This window comes from Hyperolius riggenbachi, chromosome 10 (genome assembly GCF_040937935.1).
Source record: "Hyperolius riggenbachi isolate aHypRig1 chromosome 10, aHypRig1.pri, whole genome shotgun sequence".
Classification (NCBI taxonomy): Eukaryota; Metazoa; Chordata; class Amphibia; order Anura; family Hyperoliidae; genus Hyperolius; species Hyperolius riggenbachi.
In genome coordinates, this window is record NC_090655.1 from 248638547 (window position 1) to 248657995 (window position 19449).

The window sequence follows — 19449 nt, forward strand, 5'->3', positions numbered from 1 at the left end:
CTTGTGGTGAATATGATAACTGCAGCTTGCTGTAATTCCATTTGCCTCATTCTTCAAAAGAAAGGCTAAATATAAGTTTGCTTCCTTAAAACAGAAGCTATTTGCAATAATTCAGCGTGGCTTCCCACAATGCATCACGCCCAAATATGCAAATCATCTGTTTATGCCCCAGAAAGTCAGACACACAATCAGAATGGCTAGCAGAAGGAGCCTTTTGCTTGTATCCCCTCATACTCTCCTAGTGGTTCTGGGACACCATAAACCAGGGGTCTGAAAACTTGCGGCCCGCGGGCCATTTGCGCCCCTCGATACAATATTTTGTGGCCCTCGCTGGCAAAAGCTTCGTTATAGTTCGCTTCAGTGCTCCCAAGTAATCCGCTGCATCCCCGTCGCTAAACGAGGGCTGCAGAGCCCCCAAATCGCCCGGGGGGCAATCCGCCGGCATTTCCTGGAAGGGGCAGAGCTTTCAGCTTTAGCTTTGCCCCTCCTGACATCAATCGCCGCACGGATCTCAGCCTCTCCCCACCCTCTCTGTGAAGGAAGAGTGAGAGGGTTCGGGCAGAGGCGGCGATGCACCGCGATTGTGAAATTCCTTATGCGGCCCAGCCTCTTCCTGACTTTGCCTCCTGCGGCCCCCAGGTAAATTGAGTTTGAGACCCCTGCCATAAACTATCTGGGTGAGGTGGAGGTGCAGCACCAATTAAGAAATATTACACTATATTTCTGTTATATGTATTTTCTTGCCCTATACATGCCTCATCTGAGAGCCTATGGCTGCAGAACAACCTGGATAAGCCATATTGGTGTTTCTGTGGAACTTGTTTTGCGAACAGTAATCTAGAATACCATTCAGAGAGCTGACTTTTATATGAATGTACAATCTGAGGTGACTTTGATGTTGCGAACCGGTATCTGCGACTGTATTAGTGGAACTTGTGCATTAGTGGAGCTTGTGTTTTGAAAAACAACAGAGGAGCGCAACATCTTTTTTCCCTACCTCAAACGAAAAAGTTGAGTCCTGTAAGCGATTGTCATTGTATTTTCTCTGAGAGACTTTTCTTTCAGGAGTAAACGTTTCCTTCTTGAAATGTTTATTTAAGGAGATAGAGGCGCTTGGCATGCTGTGCTCCAAGGGGTCACAAAGAGTCGGACATGACTGTATAGCAACTGAACAACAAACCATGCTACCATTTTGATGTTGGAATAATTTCTATTTCAAATATTTTTTTTATTTTATTTTTTTTGAAGTACAACGGCTGCTTTTATGACCTGAGATATAAAATATTGGCATAACATAAACACAAACATTAATGTAGTTGCCAAAAGGCAACTACATGAAACATAAATCATTCCCCTACAGCTCATACTTTTTACCTTACTGTAAAGTGTTCATTTTTTGCCTATAGGTACCTGTGAGATAACATTGCTTACGTGGGAGGGATGGGGAAGTGCAGGGAGTGCTAACTCTCACCACTGAGACTTAAAGTGGATCCGAGATGAACTTTTACTCATTGCATAATTGTGGTCCTTTCCTATAGTTTATAGGGCATTCCTCAAGCCAAATATTTTTTTTTGTTTTTGTTTTAATACTCTAATTCCCTATAAACTAAACAAGCCTTGCCCACAGCTTCTCCAGAGTGCCTTGGCACGCTGAACCTTAGTAGCAAGGGCTTATGGGAGCTCAGTCTGGGCAGGAGTTGGGGGAGGTATTACTAGCCGTAAATTTCAGAGGCAGAGGGGAGGAGGGAGGAGGAGGGGGGTTAGGTTTTTTTCACAGAAGATGCAGATAAGCTTGTCTGTTTGTAATGTTTACAAACAACATGGCTGCTGTCATCACAGGAAGAAATAATTATATTCTATTGAAGCTGTTTGCAGCTAGATTTGCTGTGTAAACTATCTAAACTTTAGATAAGATATATAGACAAGTTACTTGTTATAGTTAGTTTTTCATCTCGGATCCGCTTTAAGGCAGTCATAGACTGGCAGATGCCTACCAGATCGACCAACAGATAGATCACTATCTTATCAAATTCTGATCACAGAAGGATCTATTACTGTCACATACTAGACAAAGATTTTTAATAGATTGCACATTGAAATAATGTTAAAAATCTATGGATCTGCTGCTATTTTATTGATGCGTGTATGGGCACCGTAAGTCCCAGACAGACAGTAAATGGAGTACAAGTCCCAATAGTCCCTGCAGCAAGTTTGCAAGTTCCTAAGCATGATACTGGATGAACAAAAATCCAGCCATTGCATCGTCTATGTCTTCTGGGATTATTTTCAGGGCGGAGCTTGTTATTGGGGGCAAAGCATGGGACTGCCAATCAGAACCACAGGAGACTCTTTCTTGAAGGGATTGGTGGGATTATCTCCAACAGGATACAATGGGCATGAGTCACAACAGCTCTTTCACCTGTTTTCACCTCATCTACATTACATTTTAAGCTTCCAAAGAGCAAAAATGTAATATAACTCAGGCAAGAAAAATAATATTGAAATGAAGTTAATCAAAGTGATTATTTTGCTTGGAAATGTGCTGAAAGAGTATTTTTATCAATTAGGTGATAAATTAAGTCATTTATGAGAAGTTTTGTGAATAGATCCCAATGGAGTAATGAAAGAACTCAAGGAGATCACAGATATGATATTTTATTATTATTACATCTCTATCGTAAAACAGAAGAACAAAAATAAAATAAAAAACAGAAGAAAATAAAACAATAGTGACAGTAATAAAGAGAAATAGCAAAACCTTTGAAACTGCTGTTTAATAACAAGAATAAGGCCACATGCTGAACTGGCAGCTGTAGATATCAGAATGATGAATGACTGGCCAGACACCCTTGTTGCATACTGACAACAAACCCCTCCATGAATAGAGATGAGCGAGATCAATTAAGAGAAAACTAAATTGTCACAGAGCATTGGGGGGGTTCATGCAGAGGGTTAACTAACCTAAGCTGCTACCTCTCTCGCATGTGCTGCATGCTGCTCTCCATCTTCCCCACACTTCCACCTTCTGAACGTGAACTTCTGCTGTGAAGACAGAAGTGTGGAGAATATGGAGAGCAGCATGGTGCAAATCAGCAAGAGGCAGTGCTAATTCTTATTCATGAACACAAACGCTGGCCAGAGACAGTCATTTATGTTTATGCCTATTCTGAAGGGGAAATGAAATAGAGGACGATGTGTATCTAATTTATGGAAAAATAATTATCCTACAAACCGTGGCGGATATCCAGGAAAAGGAATGCGAATGAAAGGCAGACATTTTATTTATTATAAGTAAGGATGAACAGACGAACGTTAAATTCAGTTTAGTCTAAAGTGAAATTTAAACAGTGTTGGTGGATTTGGGCAATGGCAAACTCAACTTAGTTGCCGGCTTTGACCGCAGTGCTCCTCGTCCCTCTCCATCCTCTCAAAACATCCTCCTTCGGCAACCGATACTTCTTCCTTCCAAGCTGTGAAGCAGGAAGTATCAGGAGAATTTAGAGAGGAGTGGAGCGTGGCAGTCAGAGGCAGCTTCCAAGGTGAGTTGACCCCCTATGCCATTGTCCACATCCACCAACGCTCAGCTTCAGTTTTGCCTGAGGCTAAAGTGAATTCTGCTTTACTCCACTCATCCTTAAAGGACAACTGAAGTGAGAAGAATATGAAGGCTGACGTATTTTCTTTCCTTTTAAACAATACCAGTTACCAGGCAGCCCTGCTGGTCTACTTGGCAGCAGTAGTGTCTGGATAACACCAGAAACAAGCATGCAGCTAATCTTGCCAGATCTGACATATGCTAGTTCAGGGTCTATGGCTAAAGGTATTAAAGGCTCAGCAGGATAGCCAGACAACTGATATTGCTTAAAGGACAACTGTAGTTAGAAGAATATGGAGGCTGCCATATTTATTTCATTTTAAACAATACCAGTTGCCTGGCAACCCTGCTGATCTATTTGGCTGCAGTAGTGTCTGAATCACACCAGAAACACGCATGCAGCTAATCTTGTCAGACCTGACAATAATGTCAGAAACACCTGATCTGCTGCATACTTGTTCAGGGCCTATGGCTAAAAGTGTTAGAGGCAGAGGATCAGCAGGACAGCAAGGCAACTGGTATTGCTTAAAAGGAAATACAAATGGCAGCCTCCATATCCCTATCATTACAGTTGCCCTTTAAAAGGAAATAAATATGGAAGCCTCTATATCCCTCGTTTCAGTTGTCCTTTAATTATAAGTCTCCTGGTGATGACGCTGTGCACAACCTGCCACAAACCTTTACATAATTGTGGGTAGAGCACTGTGAGTCGTAGGAAACACATGGCGTATTTGGGGGTAAATACAGCAAATCTAATCATGAAGGGGGCCAGAGATGCACACAAAAAGCCACATACTGATTGCTCTTTTCATGTTACAATGTATTGTGCCTTGGATAATTGGGAACAAGCAGGAAGCATCCAGTTGAAATCTAGCAGCAGACTAGGAGGTACTGTAGGTGACAATTACTCAGGGCCTGTGATAGTACAATTGGGAAATCTCAGTAGTATCAGTGGGTATGAACTTTTTGGTGTATGAGTAAATTTCCTTTCTGTGTAAACCATTTCCCACACTCTGAGCATGAAAAGGGACGCTCACCTGTATGAATTCTCTGGTGTCTAATGATGTCTTTCTTGTAGATAAAGCTTTTCCCACAATCTGAACATGAAAAGGGGCGTTCACTAGAATGAATTTTCTGGTGTTTGAGAAGGTCTGTTTTTGAAATGAAGCTCTTCTCACACTCTGAACATGAAAAAGGATGCTCACCGGTGTGAATTTTCTGGTGTTTAAGAAGGGCTGCTTTGTCGATGAAGCCTTTCCCACACTCCGAACATGAAAAGGGGCGCTCGCCAGTGTGAACGCGTTGGTGTCTAAACAGATGTCCTTTGTCACTGAAGCCTTTCCCACACTCTGAGCAAGAAAAGGGGTGCTCACCTGTGTGAGATATCTGGTGTGCGAAAAGTTGAACCTTTTGAATGAAAGATTTCCCACACTCTGAACATGAAAAAGGACGCTCACCTGTGTGGATTCTCTGGTGTTTATCGATATCCTTTTTGTGAATAAAGCGTTTCCCACACTCTGAACATGAGAAAGGTCGGTCGCCTCTGTGACTTTTCTGGTGTCTAACAAGGGTTCCTTTCTGTGAAAAATATTTCCCGCATTCTGAGCATGAGAAAGGATGCTCGCCTGTGTGAACCATCTGGTGTAGAATAAGCTTATATTTCTGAGTAAAACTTTCCCCACACTCTGAACATGAATAAGAAGCCTCCCCTGTATGGACTGCCTGATGTAAAGCAAGATGTGACTTTGTTGTAAAACATTTATAACACTCGGAACATGGAAATAATGCAGCAGCAGTGTCATTAGAGGAATCCTGAGAACTGGGTGTACATTGAGAACCTAAATCACTGCTTAGTGTTACAGAATGCAACATCTCAGAATCAGACAGGTCATGTGACCTCTCCTCACTGTGACCTCCTGGATGGGTATTTGGGGTAACAGGACGGGATCTGTCAGAAGATTCCTCAGGATTAGAGGGATCTGGTGATCTCTCCTCATCGTAAAGTCTGTGATGTGTATTCCCAGTAATGGGGTTTCCTCCTGTAGAACATTGTGTGACACCATTGTCTTCTGCAGCATCATCTGGAGGGGGGATAAGACATCCCTCCGACAGGCTCCCCATATTTTGTCCATCTGTTGGGGTAAAATTATTATTAGTAACAGTACACTCATGTTCCTGATCATCTGATATGCTGTAAGTAGCCCCGCCCTCCCAGTGATGCTTAGCCTGGGCTATGATGTCACACAAGCTTTTTTTCCCCTGGAAGGTCACCTGACATTCCTGCTCACTCCACAGAGGGAAAAAAATCCAAAGAAATTTGCCTTGCCAGCAATAGAGACCGCGTGGCTATTCTAAGCAGCGTCCGTTGCTTATTTACACACGCTAAGCTGCCATTAGCGCACTTAGCATGCAGGGACTTAAAATTAGACGAGACAAATAACATTTATATCACGCTTTTCTCCTGGCGGACTCAAAGTACTAGAGCTGCAGCCACTAAGGCGCGCTCTATAGGCAGTAGCAGTGTTAGGAAGAGTTACCTAAGGTCTCCTACTGAATAGGTTCTGGTTTACTGAACAGGCAGAGCCAAGATTCGAACCTAGGGCTCCTGTGTCAGAGGCAGAGCCATTAACCATTACACCATCCAGCCAAAATTAAGGCGCGCTGATGTAATAAAGCAAGGAACAGGAGGTTTCTTGCGCTAATTACTTTAGTGAATCAACTTGGCTTCCCCCTAAATTTGGCCCTAGACTCTGATATATACATACATATATAGACATAGGACTATGGTAGGGATTAGATTGTGAGCCCCTCTGAGGGACAGTCAGTGATAAGACTAAATACAGTATACTCTGCAAAGTGCTGCAGAAGATGTTGGTGCTATATAAATACATTATAATAATCATACTGACATTGTTGAAGATGGAGAGCATTCCAAGAGATGCAACATGGCTGCTTAGAGGGGTCAGGATAGATGAGAAAAGCCACAACCATTAAGGGTTGGATTACAAGAAAAAAAGATGACCTTACAGTACATGGAGGAAGTAAGTTTTAATGTGGAAAAATAGCCCATCTCTCAGTTCCCATAGTCTTCCTGGTTCTTAGGTTCTTTACCTTTACCAAATACCTGCCTAAGTACACAAACATACACACTCAGGGCCGTCCCACTCATGATGCCACTTCCACAGGTGGCGTCATGCGTCAGGCAGCATCCGGCACACTCCCCCTCGCTCCAGGCCGCTGCTGGTTTCGAGCGGCCCTCTCCTGCAACAGGACAGGCTCACCGGGTTCCCCCTTGCCTGTCCTGCTTGTAGACCTCAGATCCACGTGACCCGCCACGGCTCCCATAGCAGCGCATATACCGGAGCCACGGGGGGTCATGCGGATCTGAAGTCTACATGTAGGACAGGCAACGGGAACCAGGTGAGGAGGCGACCACTGCTTGCTTCAAGAAGTTAGGCGGTGGCCAGTGAGGGAGGGGGGCCAGGAGAACCTATCTCGCTAACCTATACTGGGGTAACTATACTACCTATACTGGGGGCAACTATACTAGCTGGGCAACTATACTACCTATACTGGGGGCAACTATACTAACTACCTATACAGGGGGCAACTATACCTGGCTAACATATACAGGGGGGCACCTATACTTGGCTACCTACCTATACTGAGGATTACAATTGTCAGGTGCTGTGTGATCATTCCAAATCTGGGGGGGGGGGGGGGGGGAGTGTCTTAACAAGTTTTCCTCAGGCAGCAAAAAGTCCAGAGCCGGACGGACGCACGCACACACACACGCTGCATGGATTATGTAACTGTGTGAATGATATGTGTATATGATACTGCTCTATAGTTCTAATCCAGTTTATCTAGAATGTATTACTTACTTGCTCTAATACCTAGAGAATACTCCTCCTCCTTGGTGACTGCCATCATGTCACCCTCCTCCATAGACTGCTGATCACCCCTCACATATGTCTCTTCTTCTTCTTCTTTAACTGTAACCTTTATCATTTCACCATTGTCTTTATACTGCTGATCACCCCCACGCATACGTCTCTTCTTCTTCCTCTTTAATTGTCCTCATCATGTCACCTTCCTCCATAGACTGCTGATCACTCCTCACATATGTCTCTTCTTCCTCTTTAATTGTCCCCCTCATGCCACCCTCCTCCATAGACTGCTGATCACTCCTCACATATGTCTCTTCTTCTTCCTCTTTAATTGTCATCATATCACCCTCCTCCATAGACTGCTGATTACTCCTCACATATGTCTCTTCTTCCTCTTTATATGTCCCCATCAGGTTACCCTCCTCCATAGACTGATGATCACTCCTCACATATGTCTCTTCTTGTTCCTCTTTAATTGTCCTCATCATGTCCACTTCCTATAGAATGAGGTAAGTGATCTGGATACGCTGTGATGGCAGAGGGGAACACCAGATGTCCTCTTCAGAAACCCATCACCCTGTGTAAAATTATAAATGAACAGAGATAAGAATGATGTCATACAACACTAAGATGTAGATGTACTTGGCTTTTAAGACACTGTTCCCCACAATAGCCTGGTGCAGAAGCTGAGGATACAGGGACTAGGACAGACTGTGTGTATGTAGATAGATAACTAGTTAAGGGACAGAAGGCAAAGAGTGGTGGAAAACTGATAGCAGTGGGGTCCCACAAGAGTCATTACTAGGGCCAATTCTTTTCAATGTACTTATTAATGATCTAGTAGGCAGAACACAGAATAATAGAGCCATCTTTGCAGATGGCACAAATTATACAGAAATATTAACTATAAGATGGATAATGACATATTACAACAGGATCTTGACAATATAGCCATATGGGCAGACACATGGCAGATGAAATTTAATGTTGATAAATGTAAAGTCCTGCATTTTGGACGTACCAATGGTTGAGTACCATATAAAATAAATGGCATACAGCTGGGAACTTAAGATTTGGAGAAAGACTTGGCAATACTGGTTGATAACAAGTTAAGTAATGGTATAGAATGCCAAGCAGCAGTGGCATAGCTAAGGAGCTGTGGGCCCCTAAGCAAGTTTTACAATGGGGCCCCCCTAAGCACTCTATACATAACAATTGATACGGCGCACCAAAACCTGCCAATGGCAACTACAGTGTCAGAGGTGCAAGAAGGGGATGGGGAACAGTTTGTTAATAATTACCACTATTCAAAGTATCTATAGAAGTGATTATTATGAGCAAAGGGCCAATAGAAAGCTAATACTGCAGTTGAGAGAGGGGCCTTTGGGGCCCCTCTGGCAAAGGACCCCGATGCAGTCACAACGTCTGCAACTTCTATTGCTATGCCCCTGCCAAGCAGCAGTAGCTAAAAAGCAAATAACATTTTGGGATGGGAAATAAAATCTTGAGATACTAGTATCCTACACCCTGGATAAATCACTTACAAGGCCACATCTGGAGTATGGGATACAGTTTTGGGCACCACACTATAGAACGGACATTGACCTTCTAGAACGAGTACAAAGACAGACAACTAAATAAATCAGGGGAGTGGAAGATCTCACTCACCAGGAAACATTGGTCAAACTGGGCTTATTGGGAAAAAAGGTGACTCAGAGGTGACCCGATTAACATGCATAAATACATCAGAGAGCAATACAAAAGCTTGGCAGATAAGCTTTTTGTTCCTAGGGTCGTGCAACGGACAACAGGACATGATCTGCGTATGGAGGAAAAAAATATTTTGCCATCTGTTATGGAAGGGGTTCTTTACAGTAAGAGTGAATAAAATCTGGCTTATCTTACTTTAGGAAGTAGTTATGGCAAACTTTATATCTACATTTAATGGCATCTTAGATACTTTCCTTGCATTGAAGGACATCGATGGAGATAATTACTAGGTAATCCAAGTAGTGCCTATTTAGTCCATCTGTGACTTTAAGTGTTGTTTTTTTTCATTTAAGGTTTAAAATGGCTTTCAATTAATGTTCTCAAAACTTTACAAAGACAAGTTAACAGAACTTTACAAATGTTTGCATTTAAACAAGTACATAAATAAAATATCACACTGACAAAAGCCTCAGGAGTAGTACAAAAAGAAGGCACTAGAAAGGGCACACTAGGATTGGGCAGGGCTGTGGAGTCAGAGTTGGAGTTGGAGCAATTTTGGGTACCTGGAGTCACAGCTGGAGTCATTGGTTTCATAAATTGAGACGTCTGAGTTGGGAGTCGGATGATTTTTGTACCAAATCCTTAGTTCTGGTAAGTATTAGACTAAGGAGTCGGAGTCGAGGAGTCATAGTTGGAGCTATTTTGGGTCCCTGGAGTCGGTGGTTTCAAAAACTGAGTCAAGGTCGGAGATGGATGATTTTTATACCACCTCCACAGCCCTGGGATTGGGGGACACTTTTATGAGGTATCTAAAAAGAAGAAATGTAGAATGGTGACATACAGCAGGGGCACCATCATAGTGGGGATGCAATGGGAACTGTTACCAGGGCTGTGGAGTCGGAGTCGTGGAGTCGGAGTCGTGGAGTCGGGCAATTTTGGGTGCCTGGAGTCGGAGTCGGGAAAAAATGCACCGACTCCGACTCCTAATGAATTTGTAACTGTAATCAAAATAGAAAATATGATAAAATGTTCTATTTCTCAGATAATAGTCATTAAAAATAATGTATATATACAGTATATATACAGTAATAGCTGTGCTTAGTCCACAAAAATGAAATAAACCAATCAAAATTAGTTACTTGTGCTGCTTCAATAAAGCAGTCACCGTATTTTTAAGGTACATATCTGATTGTGACTGTATATATGATGTGTACACAGGAATCTCTTATATATACTAAATAACATCTATGTTGTAAGAATAAAGCCTGATGTGTAGCTGTGTCACTAATAGAGATGGTCAATGAGATGGAAATAATTCTGCATTGATGCTGATTTATGCAAATGTATGCACTCCCTTTGCTGATGAAATCAAATCATTTGATATGTTGTTAAAATTTGGTTTGGTGACTACAAATTAAAGGGTACCTGAGACGGATGGAAAGTAAAGTTTTATACATACCTGGGGCTTCCTCCAGCCCCCTTCAGGCTAATCAGTCCCTCGCTGTCCTCCACCACCCGGATCTTCTGCTATGAGTCCTGGTAATTCAGCCAGTCAGCGCTGTCCGGCCGCATGCCGCTCCCACAGCCAGGAACATTCTGCACCTGCGCAATAGTGCTGCACAGGTGTAGTATGCTCCTGGCGGCGGAGTGTGTGCATGCGCACTACGCCCGACTGGCTCAAGTACCTGGACTCATAGCAGAAGATCCAGGTGGTGGAGGAGGACAGCGAGGGACTGATTATCCTGAAGGCAGCTGGAGGAATCCCCAGGTATGTATAAAACTTTAATTTCATCTGTCTCAGGTTTACTTTGTTACACAGTAGTACTATACTCTACATATGCACTCCCCACAGAGCTGCAGGGAATCCACTGAGAATGCTGTGCACATTGAACACAGAGGTGTTGTCTGTTTACAATCTCCTCATTCCCCTGCAGAGTACCTGCACATCATTCTTACATGTACCCACACTTACATTGCCTAGGTCCTGATAGATGTTCTTTGTTTCGGTTTGTACCTTTTACAAGTACTCTTACCAAGGACTAGTTTTAGTCTAAAGGGAATAAATATAGTAGTCTACATATCCTTCTCACTTCAGTTGTCTTGTAAAATTCCTAAGCTTTGGCAGTTAAGAGACGAATTTCATGTTACATACTTTTAATCAAAAAAATTGTAATATGCAAATTAGAGGAGTCGGAGTCGAGGAGTCGGAGTCGGAGTCGGTGGAATCCTAAACTGAGGAGTCGGAGTCGGAGGATTTTTGGACCGACTCCACAGCCCTGACTGTTACAGTGAAAATAATGTTCAACCACACCCACTTTTGAGACAATCCCTCCTCCTAATAAGATTACCACTTAAAAGTCCCTAGTAACCTGTGCTTTTCTATTTTTATTATTCATACATCGCTGCAGGACATCAGTATGAGGCCACAGGTGGAAGTTAGTAGTGCCACAGGAAATGATAAAATGACATCATCACCTCTTTGCAGATTGACAATGTGGGAGGAATTAAAAGATTGCAAATGATCTATTTCTGCCCTAGGCTTACATCCAAAACCGCTGGTGTATAGCAAGCCTATAGCTTATACAATTTACAAACCCACACCAACCCCACACACAGACAGCCTATTTTGGACTGCTGGCCCTCCTCAGTGTATGGCAGGGATTGATGTGGCTCTATGGGATAGGGCTTGGAATAGTACAACACAGTAACCAAGCAGCTCAGGGTGACCAAAAACCACTAGGAAAGTATAGGGGACTAAAAGAGACTAAAAAGTGCTCCTAATAAAAGCAATACTCAAAGTAATATCCACTGACCCAGGGAGGGGTTAAACTGGGACAATCAACGTCACTAGCTGCCAGTGAATTAACCAGCTGAGCAAAAAAGGATGAGAATGATGAAATGAATCCCTAGGCAAGATAGCACTTTTTGCCCACCACTGATGGTCACCTGGCTTATTTAGTTAGATTTGGTGGAGGCTTGCATCCACCAGGCCATTACACTCTCTCCAGACCCTAGGCAGCTGCCTAGGTTTGCCTTGTGGATGCTCTGGCTCTGCAGCTGGGCAATCAGTAGAAGCTGGCTTTGATTCGGTGAGGGAACAAAAAGCAATAGTTATATACTTACATCAGTATAGAGAAGAGTCCAGATGATTCTCTGATCCTCATCCACCCCACTGATGCTCAGAAGGACCCTTTTCTTCTTCATTGACACACTCCCATCCATGTGCAAGTGTGGCCTCACTGACGAGTTTGCCTGGGCAGCAGAATGGAGCCACTCTTGCCCGGCCACAAGAACAACATGTTCAATAAGCCCTTGTTGAATATGTTCAGAGGTTCTCAGCACTGGATCAGGGGGGCAAGGAGGATGGGGAAGCACGTGGATTATCTAGAGGCTTCTCACAACCAAGGTAAGTATATAACATTTGCCATTTTTCCCTACAAGTACACTTTAACTTCTTTCCCATCCTGGGTCTGCACACAGGTCCGGATCTACCATAAGGCACTGTAGGCACATGCCTTCAGGCGCCTGATGAAGGAATGGCGGCTCACTTCCTTCCCTGAGCGCCTCCCTCTCTCATTTCCTATGCAGAGTCCACCGTGGAGTGTCAATGAGATTTTACTCACCTGACTCAGCATTCCAATGACGAGATCTACCTTCAACAGGGGGCACCTCTAGCTACCTAAAACTTGGGGTCAGCTCTAGCTACTTAATACTGAGGGTATCTCTGCCTACCTAATACAAAATGGCACCTGTAGCTACCTACACTGGCAAGGGAAGTAAAGGAGAAGTGACAACTGGGGCAGCCAGCACACTTGTGGTGCGGTTCGGTGGGGGGTTTGTAGGTTAATGAAGGACGAAGTCTAGGGTGCCAGGACATATGTACCTATAGGCTTCTGTGATGTAAATCCGGGCCTGTCTGCACAGATTTGCACGCATATCACGATATACAGCTTCTAGCACAATCGGAAGAGTTATAGTGTGTCTGTATTACATAGACATGAGTGACCGGGGCAGACCTCCCACCTCAGCGGTGGGTCCCCTCAGCCCTCCACAGCAGTGTGTGAGGACAGACAGAGTCTAAACTTTGCAAACATATATGAAATAATGTGTTATAGAATATATCTCAGAATGGAATCTCCAATTACCTTCCCTGCTGCCAGTTCCAGCAATGCTTCTCTCTCTCCTTTCGCCCACTTCAGCTCTAACTTCTAGTGTTGTCCGGATCATGAACGATTCGGATCTTTGATCCGAATCTATTTTGTGAGTCGAATCATCCGAATCATCAAAATGAGTGATTCGGATCGCAAAAGGGGCGGGGCCAGGAGCTACACGCCCCCTCTCAGCGGGCAGCGGGGTCCTGGAAGCAGAGCTGAGATGGATCGCTCTGTTGGATGGGAGCCAGCCTTGCAGGGAGACAGGTAGATGAAAGAGGTAGAGGGGACATGGGTGCCACTGCCAGATATGTGTAGAGCACACATACTGGCTGCAATGTGCTGCTCATTATAGGCTGTCTGTTCCTAGTTGTGCTCAGTGAACACATTGGAATAATGATTAAAAAAAATAATAACCACGAAATGGATGGAAAGAGTGCATTATTCTGAACACACTTAAAAATAAAGCCTAGAACTTTTCAGCAATATTAACAAAAACAATCAGCGGGACAGTTGGTTAAAGTTCTTGAGCTGAGTGTGGGAAATGTTTTAATGGCCGCCGACTTTAGCGGTGAATAGCGAAGCCCCCAAAAGTGCTAGAAACACGGACGGAGTCTAGCTATACAGTACACCTAAAGCCACACGGGGAGCGGTGGTGTGCGGAGATCTTCAATCAAGATAGTAACATTAGAGGATAACGGTGTGGGAACATTTTTTTTTTAAAGGTACAGGTAAGTATTTCTGGTTAATTAAGAAAATTAAAGGACTTTTTTGTGGTTGTGTTTTCATTTTATTTAACCCTTTGTGGAAATGGGTAAGGAGTACTTTGTACCCCTATACTCATTTCTCCTGGGGATGGGGCAGGCATCTGGGGGTCCCCTTCTTAAAGGGGACTCCCAGATTGCACCATGAACCCCCCAGGGCGTCGTAATCCCCACCTTCTCCTGGAGCACCCGAGGTAGGGAAGAGCCCCTTGTCTATGGATTGGACAAGAGTTCTGGGGGAAGAGAAGGAAGCTTGGCCACCCCTCTCCTCTGAAGCCCCCCATACCATGGACCATGACGGCTGTCTATATCTATCTATCTATATATCTCTAGCAAAAGCCCCCGAATGTTCTAGAAAAGAGTGTGTGTGTGTGTGTGTGTGTGTGTGTGTGTGTGTGTGTGTGTGTGTGTGTGTGTGTGTGTGTGTGTGTGTGTGTGTGTGTGTGTGTGTGTGTGTGTGTGTGTGTGTGTGTGTGTGTGTGTGTGTGTGTGTGTGTGTGTGTGTGTGTGTGTGTGTGTGTGTGTGTGTGTGTGTGTGTGTGTGTGTGTGTGTGTGTGTGTGTGTGTGTGTGTGTGTGTGTGTGTGTGTGTGTGTGTGTGTGTGTGTGTGTGTGTGTGTGTGTGTGTGTGTGTGTGTGTGTGTGTGTGTGTGTGTGTCTGTGTGGTAACTATGGCTCATAAGCCGGAATTACGGGTCAAATGCGGATGCAATTATGGATGCATTCGGAATCGCAATCCGTAATCGCGGTAGATCACAATTCCGATGCCGTAATTGCTCAAATCGGCCTGTAATTAACAGATACCCGTAATTGCAAGGTTGCGATGAGCACCCCTAATCATAGCTGCGGTCATAGCTGAATCACACACCAGAAACAAGCATGCAGCCAATCCAGTCAGATCGGATAATAATATCAGAAACTCCGGAACTGCTGCATGCTTGTTCAGGGGCTATGGCTAAAAGTATTACAGGCAGAGGATAAGCAGGATAGCGAGGCAACTTACTTCAATTGTCCTTTAAAGGGAACCTAAACTAAGGATATTGATTTTTCCTTTTTTAAATAATACCAGTTGCCTGACTCTCCTGCTGATCCTGTGTCTCTACTTTTAGCCACAGCCCCTCAACAAGCATGCAGATCAAGTGTTCTGACTGAAGTCAGACTGGATTAGCTGCATGCTTGTTTCAGGTGTGTGAAATCAGCAGGACTGCCAGGCAGCTGGTGCTGTTTAAAAGGAAGCATCCATATCCCTCTCAGTTAAGGTTCCCTTTAAATGGAAACAAATATGGCAGCCTCTACACACTCTCACTTCTGGTGTCTTTTAATACAGGACTGGTGAATACCAAGATTAATCTGGTGGATACCATTGAGGTATTACTAGGTTATTACTTGGCAATCAATATAGGATCTAACAATTCCCAATGTGAGGGTTAATATAAACCGATCACAACACCTTAGCTGTACATTGAAAGATGAGGTCATGTGATGTCATTGGTCGCTTCCCGCATGCCTGTACTTGAGTGCTGTCAGAATGAACAGGCTGGACAGGAGGGTCTGTAGCTCAGAGCACCTTTATTCCAAACAGCAGCTATTAGTTGACAGTAAATGGATACACATTACAGACTTGTTAGAAAACACCGGATCTGCTTTACCAAAAACCTCCAGGTTAGGCACAGCCAGAGCACATAAGCCATACAGCAAGCCTGCTCTGCATACACAAACACCAGTATGGAAGCACCTGGGAGCTATGGTAACACAGCAAGGGTTGCTGAAAGGTCCCTGTATTACCACTGCTGCATTTAGCATAAGTCTCCAAAGCTACTTTATCTCTGTGCAAAGCAAACTGCCCTCTTCATCACACCTCCAGCTCAGGTGATTTATCAGCAGCTGAAAGGACAGTATTTTAGGTGAAATTGCACTGTACAGAAACCTGTGCAGAGAAGTACCTTGGAGATCAGCGGCTGTACACTGCAGGCTGGTCAGTGGAAGGACAGGTATGCTGCCTTTCATGTACATTTTATGGGTTTGCAGTAAATAGTAAAAAAAATTACTTTAACGCACACCCAAAGTGAGAGGCATATGGAGACTGCCATACATGTTTCCTATTAAAGTCAATGGGAATCTTTTATTTTTTTTCTGAAAAAAAAGCCAGATACTTACCTAAGGAGAAGGAAGGCTCTGAGGCCTATAGAGGTATCCCGCTCCTCTCCCGGTGCGCGTTCCAGCGCTGGCTCCCCGGTAGCAATATTTTACCAAACTGGTCAAATACTGCTCTCTCCACCGCAGGAGGTTTTGGAAGTCTTTGAGAGCCCAAGTGCTGGCCGTTCCATATGCTCAAGCGCCCTCTCTCTTGCACAGGACAGAAGGAAAGCAGATAAATGCAGCCTGTAGGTCTTTAGAGAGTTTAGCCTGTCTAATTCCCCCTCATCTGTGTCTAATCACAAGTGTAATTTGAGCTCTCAGCTGTGTCAGCACCTCAGCAGAGCAGCTAATTTGTAAACACAGGATGTTAACCCTGATGATATATTGCAGGAGGAGAAGAGGACAATGTATAAATTAGTGCAGCAGGGAGCATTTGTTTTGGTTTTGTTTGTTTTTTTTAATTGTGCAAAAACCACGATGCTCTTCTATGTTTTTTTTTGCTTTTAAATAGGTTTATTTTTTTTTCCAAAAGGAGAAAAAAGGAACAATATTGTACTTTATTGCAAATATTTGAGACAATGTATAACATACCTGTCCAATCACTTCATATTATGTTATCACTCTATAACATTTTGAAAATCTACATTTCCCCACATGTTTTACTCAATAAAAAAAAACTGAATGGACTTCCTGTACAACAGTCTCTAGCCCTCCTGGCGGTTAATTTTTTTTGCCACTTAGGCAAAAATCCTTTTTTTTTTATTTTTTTTTTTGTTTCATGTAAAGCTACCAGAGTGGTAGCTACATGAAACACCACTAGAGGGCGCATGTGTCCCTCTAGTGCGATCGTCGCCGGCATCAAAAGCAAACAGGGGAACGCGTATATAACGCGCTCCCCTGTTTGGCTTCTCCTGTCGCCATGGCGACGATCGGAATGACGTCATGGACGTCAGCCGACGTCCTGACGTCTCCGATCCAGCCTATAGCGCTGCCCGGAACTCATTGGTCCGGGCAGCGCAGGGCTCTGGCGGGGGGGGGGGGGGGCCCTCTTGCGCCGCTGCGTGCGGGCGATCGCCGCAGAGCGGCGGCGATCGAGCTGTACGCGCGGCTAGCAAAGTGCTAGCTGCGCGTACAGCAGTTTGAAGTGCGCAAATCGCCCCACCAGGGGCTGAGATATCTTCCTGCGTGGCATAGCCCGAGCTCAGCTCGGGCTTACCGCCAGGAAGGCTAGAGACAGGTATAATAAACCAGATACTCAAGAAAAATCCAACAATATACATAAGGACTTGACACGGTTCTGTTAAAAATAATTGATAATGTTTTTCTGTTAAATACATGCTAAAAACCACACATGCTTTCAGACAAGGTCTTGCAATGGGTGCCGGATTTTCAGCGACCCTCCTGTGTATTCCAAAGCGACTCAGGCGACGTCTGGAAAGTTGTAGAACACGATTGCAGATAATATTTAATACATTTGGTCCACAGTGGTCTCTGATTGGATCACCAGCACGGCAGAATGCACATTAATGCTGGATAGTGTAATGGTTAAGGGCCGAGCCTCTGACACAGGTGCCCTGGGTTCAAATTTTGGCTCTGCCTGTTCAGTAAGCCAGCACCTATTCAGTAGCAGACCTTAGGCGATTCTCCCTAACACTGCTACTGCCTATAGAGCGCGTCCTTGTGGCTGCAGCTCTGCCGCTTTGAGTCCGCCAGGAGAAAAGCGCCATATAAATGTTCTGTGTTTGTGTTTTTTGGTAGCGACTGATTACTCTTTGGGTTATTTCACACTAGTCCCAGAATTGAAAGACCACAGACAGTCCAACAGACCTAATTCCGTCTTCTAGATCTGGAGCACAACAGACAACTCTGACCCGCATTATGAAACTCTGTGGTAGCGGATGAGCTTTGTCTTCATTTAGCGTTTTCCACATAAACGTAGATGACAAATTTCCTGTTTTACGCCATCTTGGATGTCAGCATTTTCATGCAAAATTTCCTATTTTTATGTGCGTTATTTAAAAAAGATGTCTACCAGACACTATTTTAAAACCTAGTTTCCATTTTTTTTGTTTCCTTTATAAAAGATATCCTAATACACATGATCCACCTTGTGAAGAGCAAAATCTGCAAAAAACAAAACAAAAAAAAAACAACTGCTACTCTATGTGACCAATTTCTTCAAACTTTGCAGGGGCAGGGAGGAAAACCCACACCAAAAACTCCCAAAACAGAAGCAAAAACTGGAAGTGATCATTGGTTGTCCTAAGTTGCAATCTGTCTTTAGTTTAAGAACGGACAGAAACCACATGCAACAATGGCTATGATGACTGATGCAATTGAAAACTGAAAAACATTTTTTTTTTCTAATTGTAAATGTTTCAAATCCAGGATAGCACTAACTAACCTAAGATCATGATTAGGCCCAAATACTGACAGGTAGGGAATACATTTCATGGAGCATAACAGGAGTCAACCTACTCTTGAACCAAAGACTAACACAGAAGCTCCTATCTCTACTGCTACCACTATTAAATATGTAAATATAGATTTTGCTATAAATGTAGATTTCCTCTTACAAGATAAACCAGCTAACGGCTTCTATTGTCCATCAGTAACTCCCGTCCTGAGATCTCCATTGTTGGAAAAAACGATATTGATTTTAGGTAGTGAGTGAAAGAGACTCATCTGGATTTTTACTACTGCCCGTGTTCATTGGGAGAAGTGTGACCTTCCAGTCACAATTCCTGGCTATCTACTTGGTTGCTTTTGAGTGTTCTCTCTGTTGAATCGCCCCGATTCAACAGAGAGAACACCCAAAAGTAACCAAGTAGATAGCCAGGAATTGTGACTGGAAAGTCTCACCATCGGGGTCCCCCTGGAGATACCAGCAGGAGAGTTTGCCTCTCACTTTTGGACAGATGGAATTTCTGGAAAACTTACGATCAGAGCTTGTTAATGAAATTCAAATAATTCCAAGTTGCATGAAAATGTAATGCATGTAGTATGCAGATTGGAATTCAGCCAATCAAAAATGACAGGAAGTTCATTTAGAGCATACCTCCAGTGAAATAGAGTAAATATAATCCCCTACAGATATAATCCCTCACAGCAACTTGTAGTCCCCTAACACAGGATTGGGGATTACACGAGCAACTAATTCACTCATTCGTTAAAAGGACATTTATCTTAAACCCCCCATAG

The 19449-nt window shown here is 43.7% G+C and overlaps 1 protein-coding gene across 1 annotated transcript; it reads right to left on the reverse strand.

Annotated features, from left to right (window-relative positions):
* Window positions 1–4526: 4526 nt before the first annotated feature.
* On the reverse strand, window positions 4527–7973 carry LOC137537060 (gastrula zinc finger protein XlCGF57.1-like). The gene is made up of 2 exons (XM_068259206.1): window positions 7832–7973; window positions 4527–5727 (listed from the first exon to the last, which is right to left on the reverse strand). Exons 1-2 carry the CDS (start codon window positions 7971–7973, stop codon window positions 4544–4546), a joined length of 1326 nt encoding a protein of 441 aa, XP_068115307.1. The 3' UTR covers window positions 4527–4543.
* Window positions 7974–19449: the final 11476 nt, after the last annotated feature.

Coding starts and splice junctions, on each gene's coding strand:
- LOC137537060 (XM_068259206.1), bottom strand. CDS start 7,973: ATGATGAGGACAATTAAAGAGGAACAAGAAGAGACATATGTGAGGAGT. Junction 5,728..7,831: donor TCAGCAGTCTATGGAGGAGG/GTGATATGATGA, acceptor TTACCCCAACAG/ATGGACAAAATATGGGGAGC.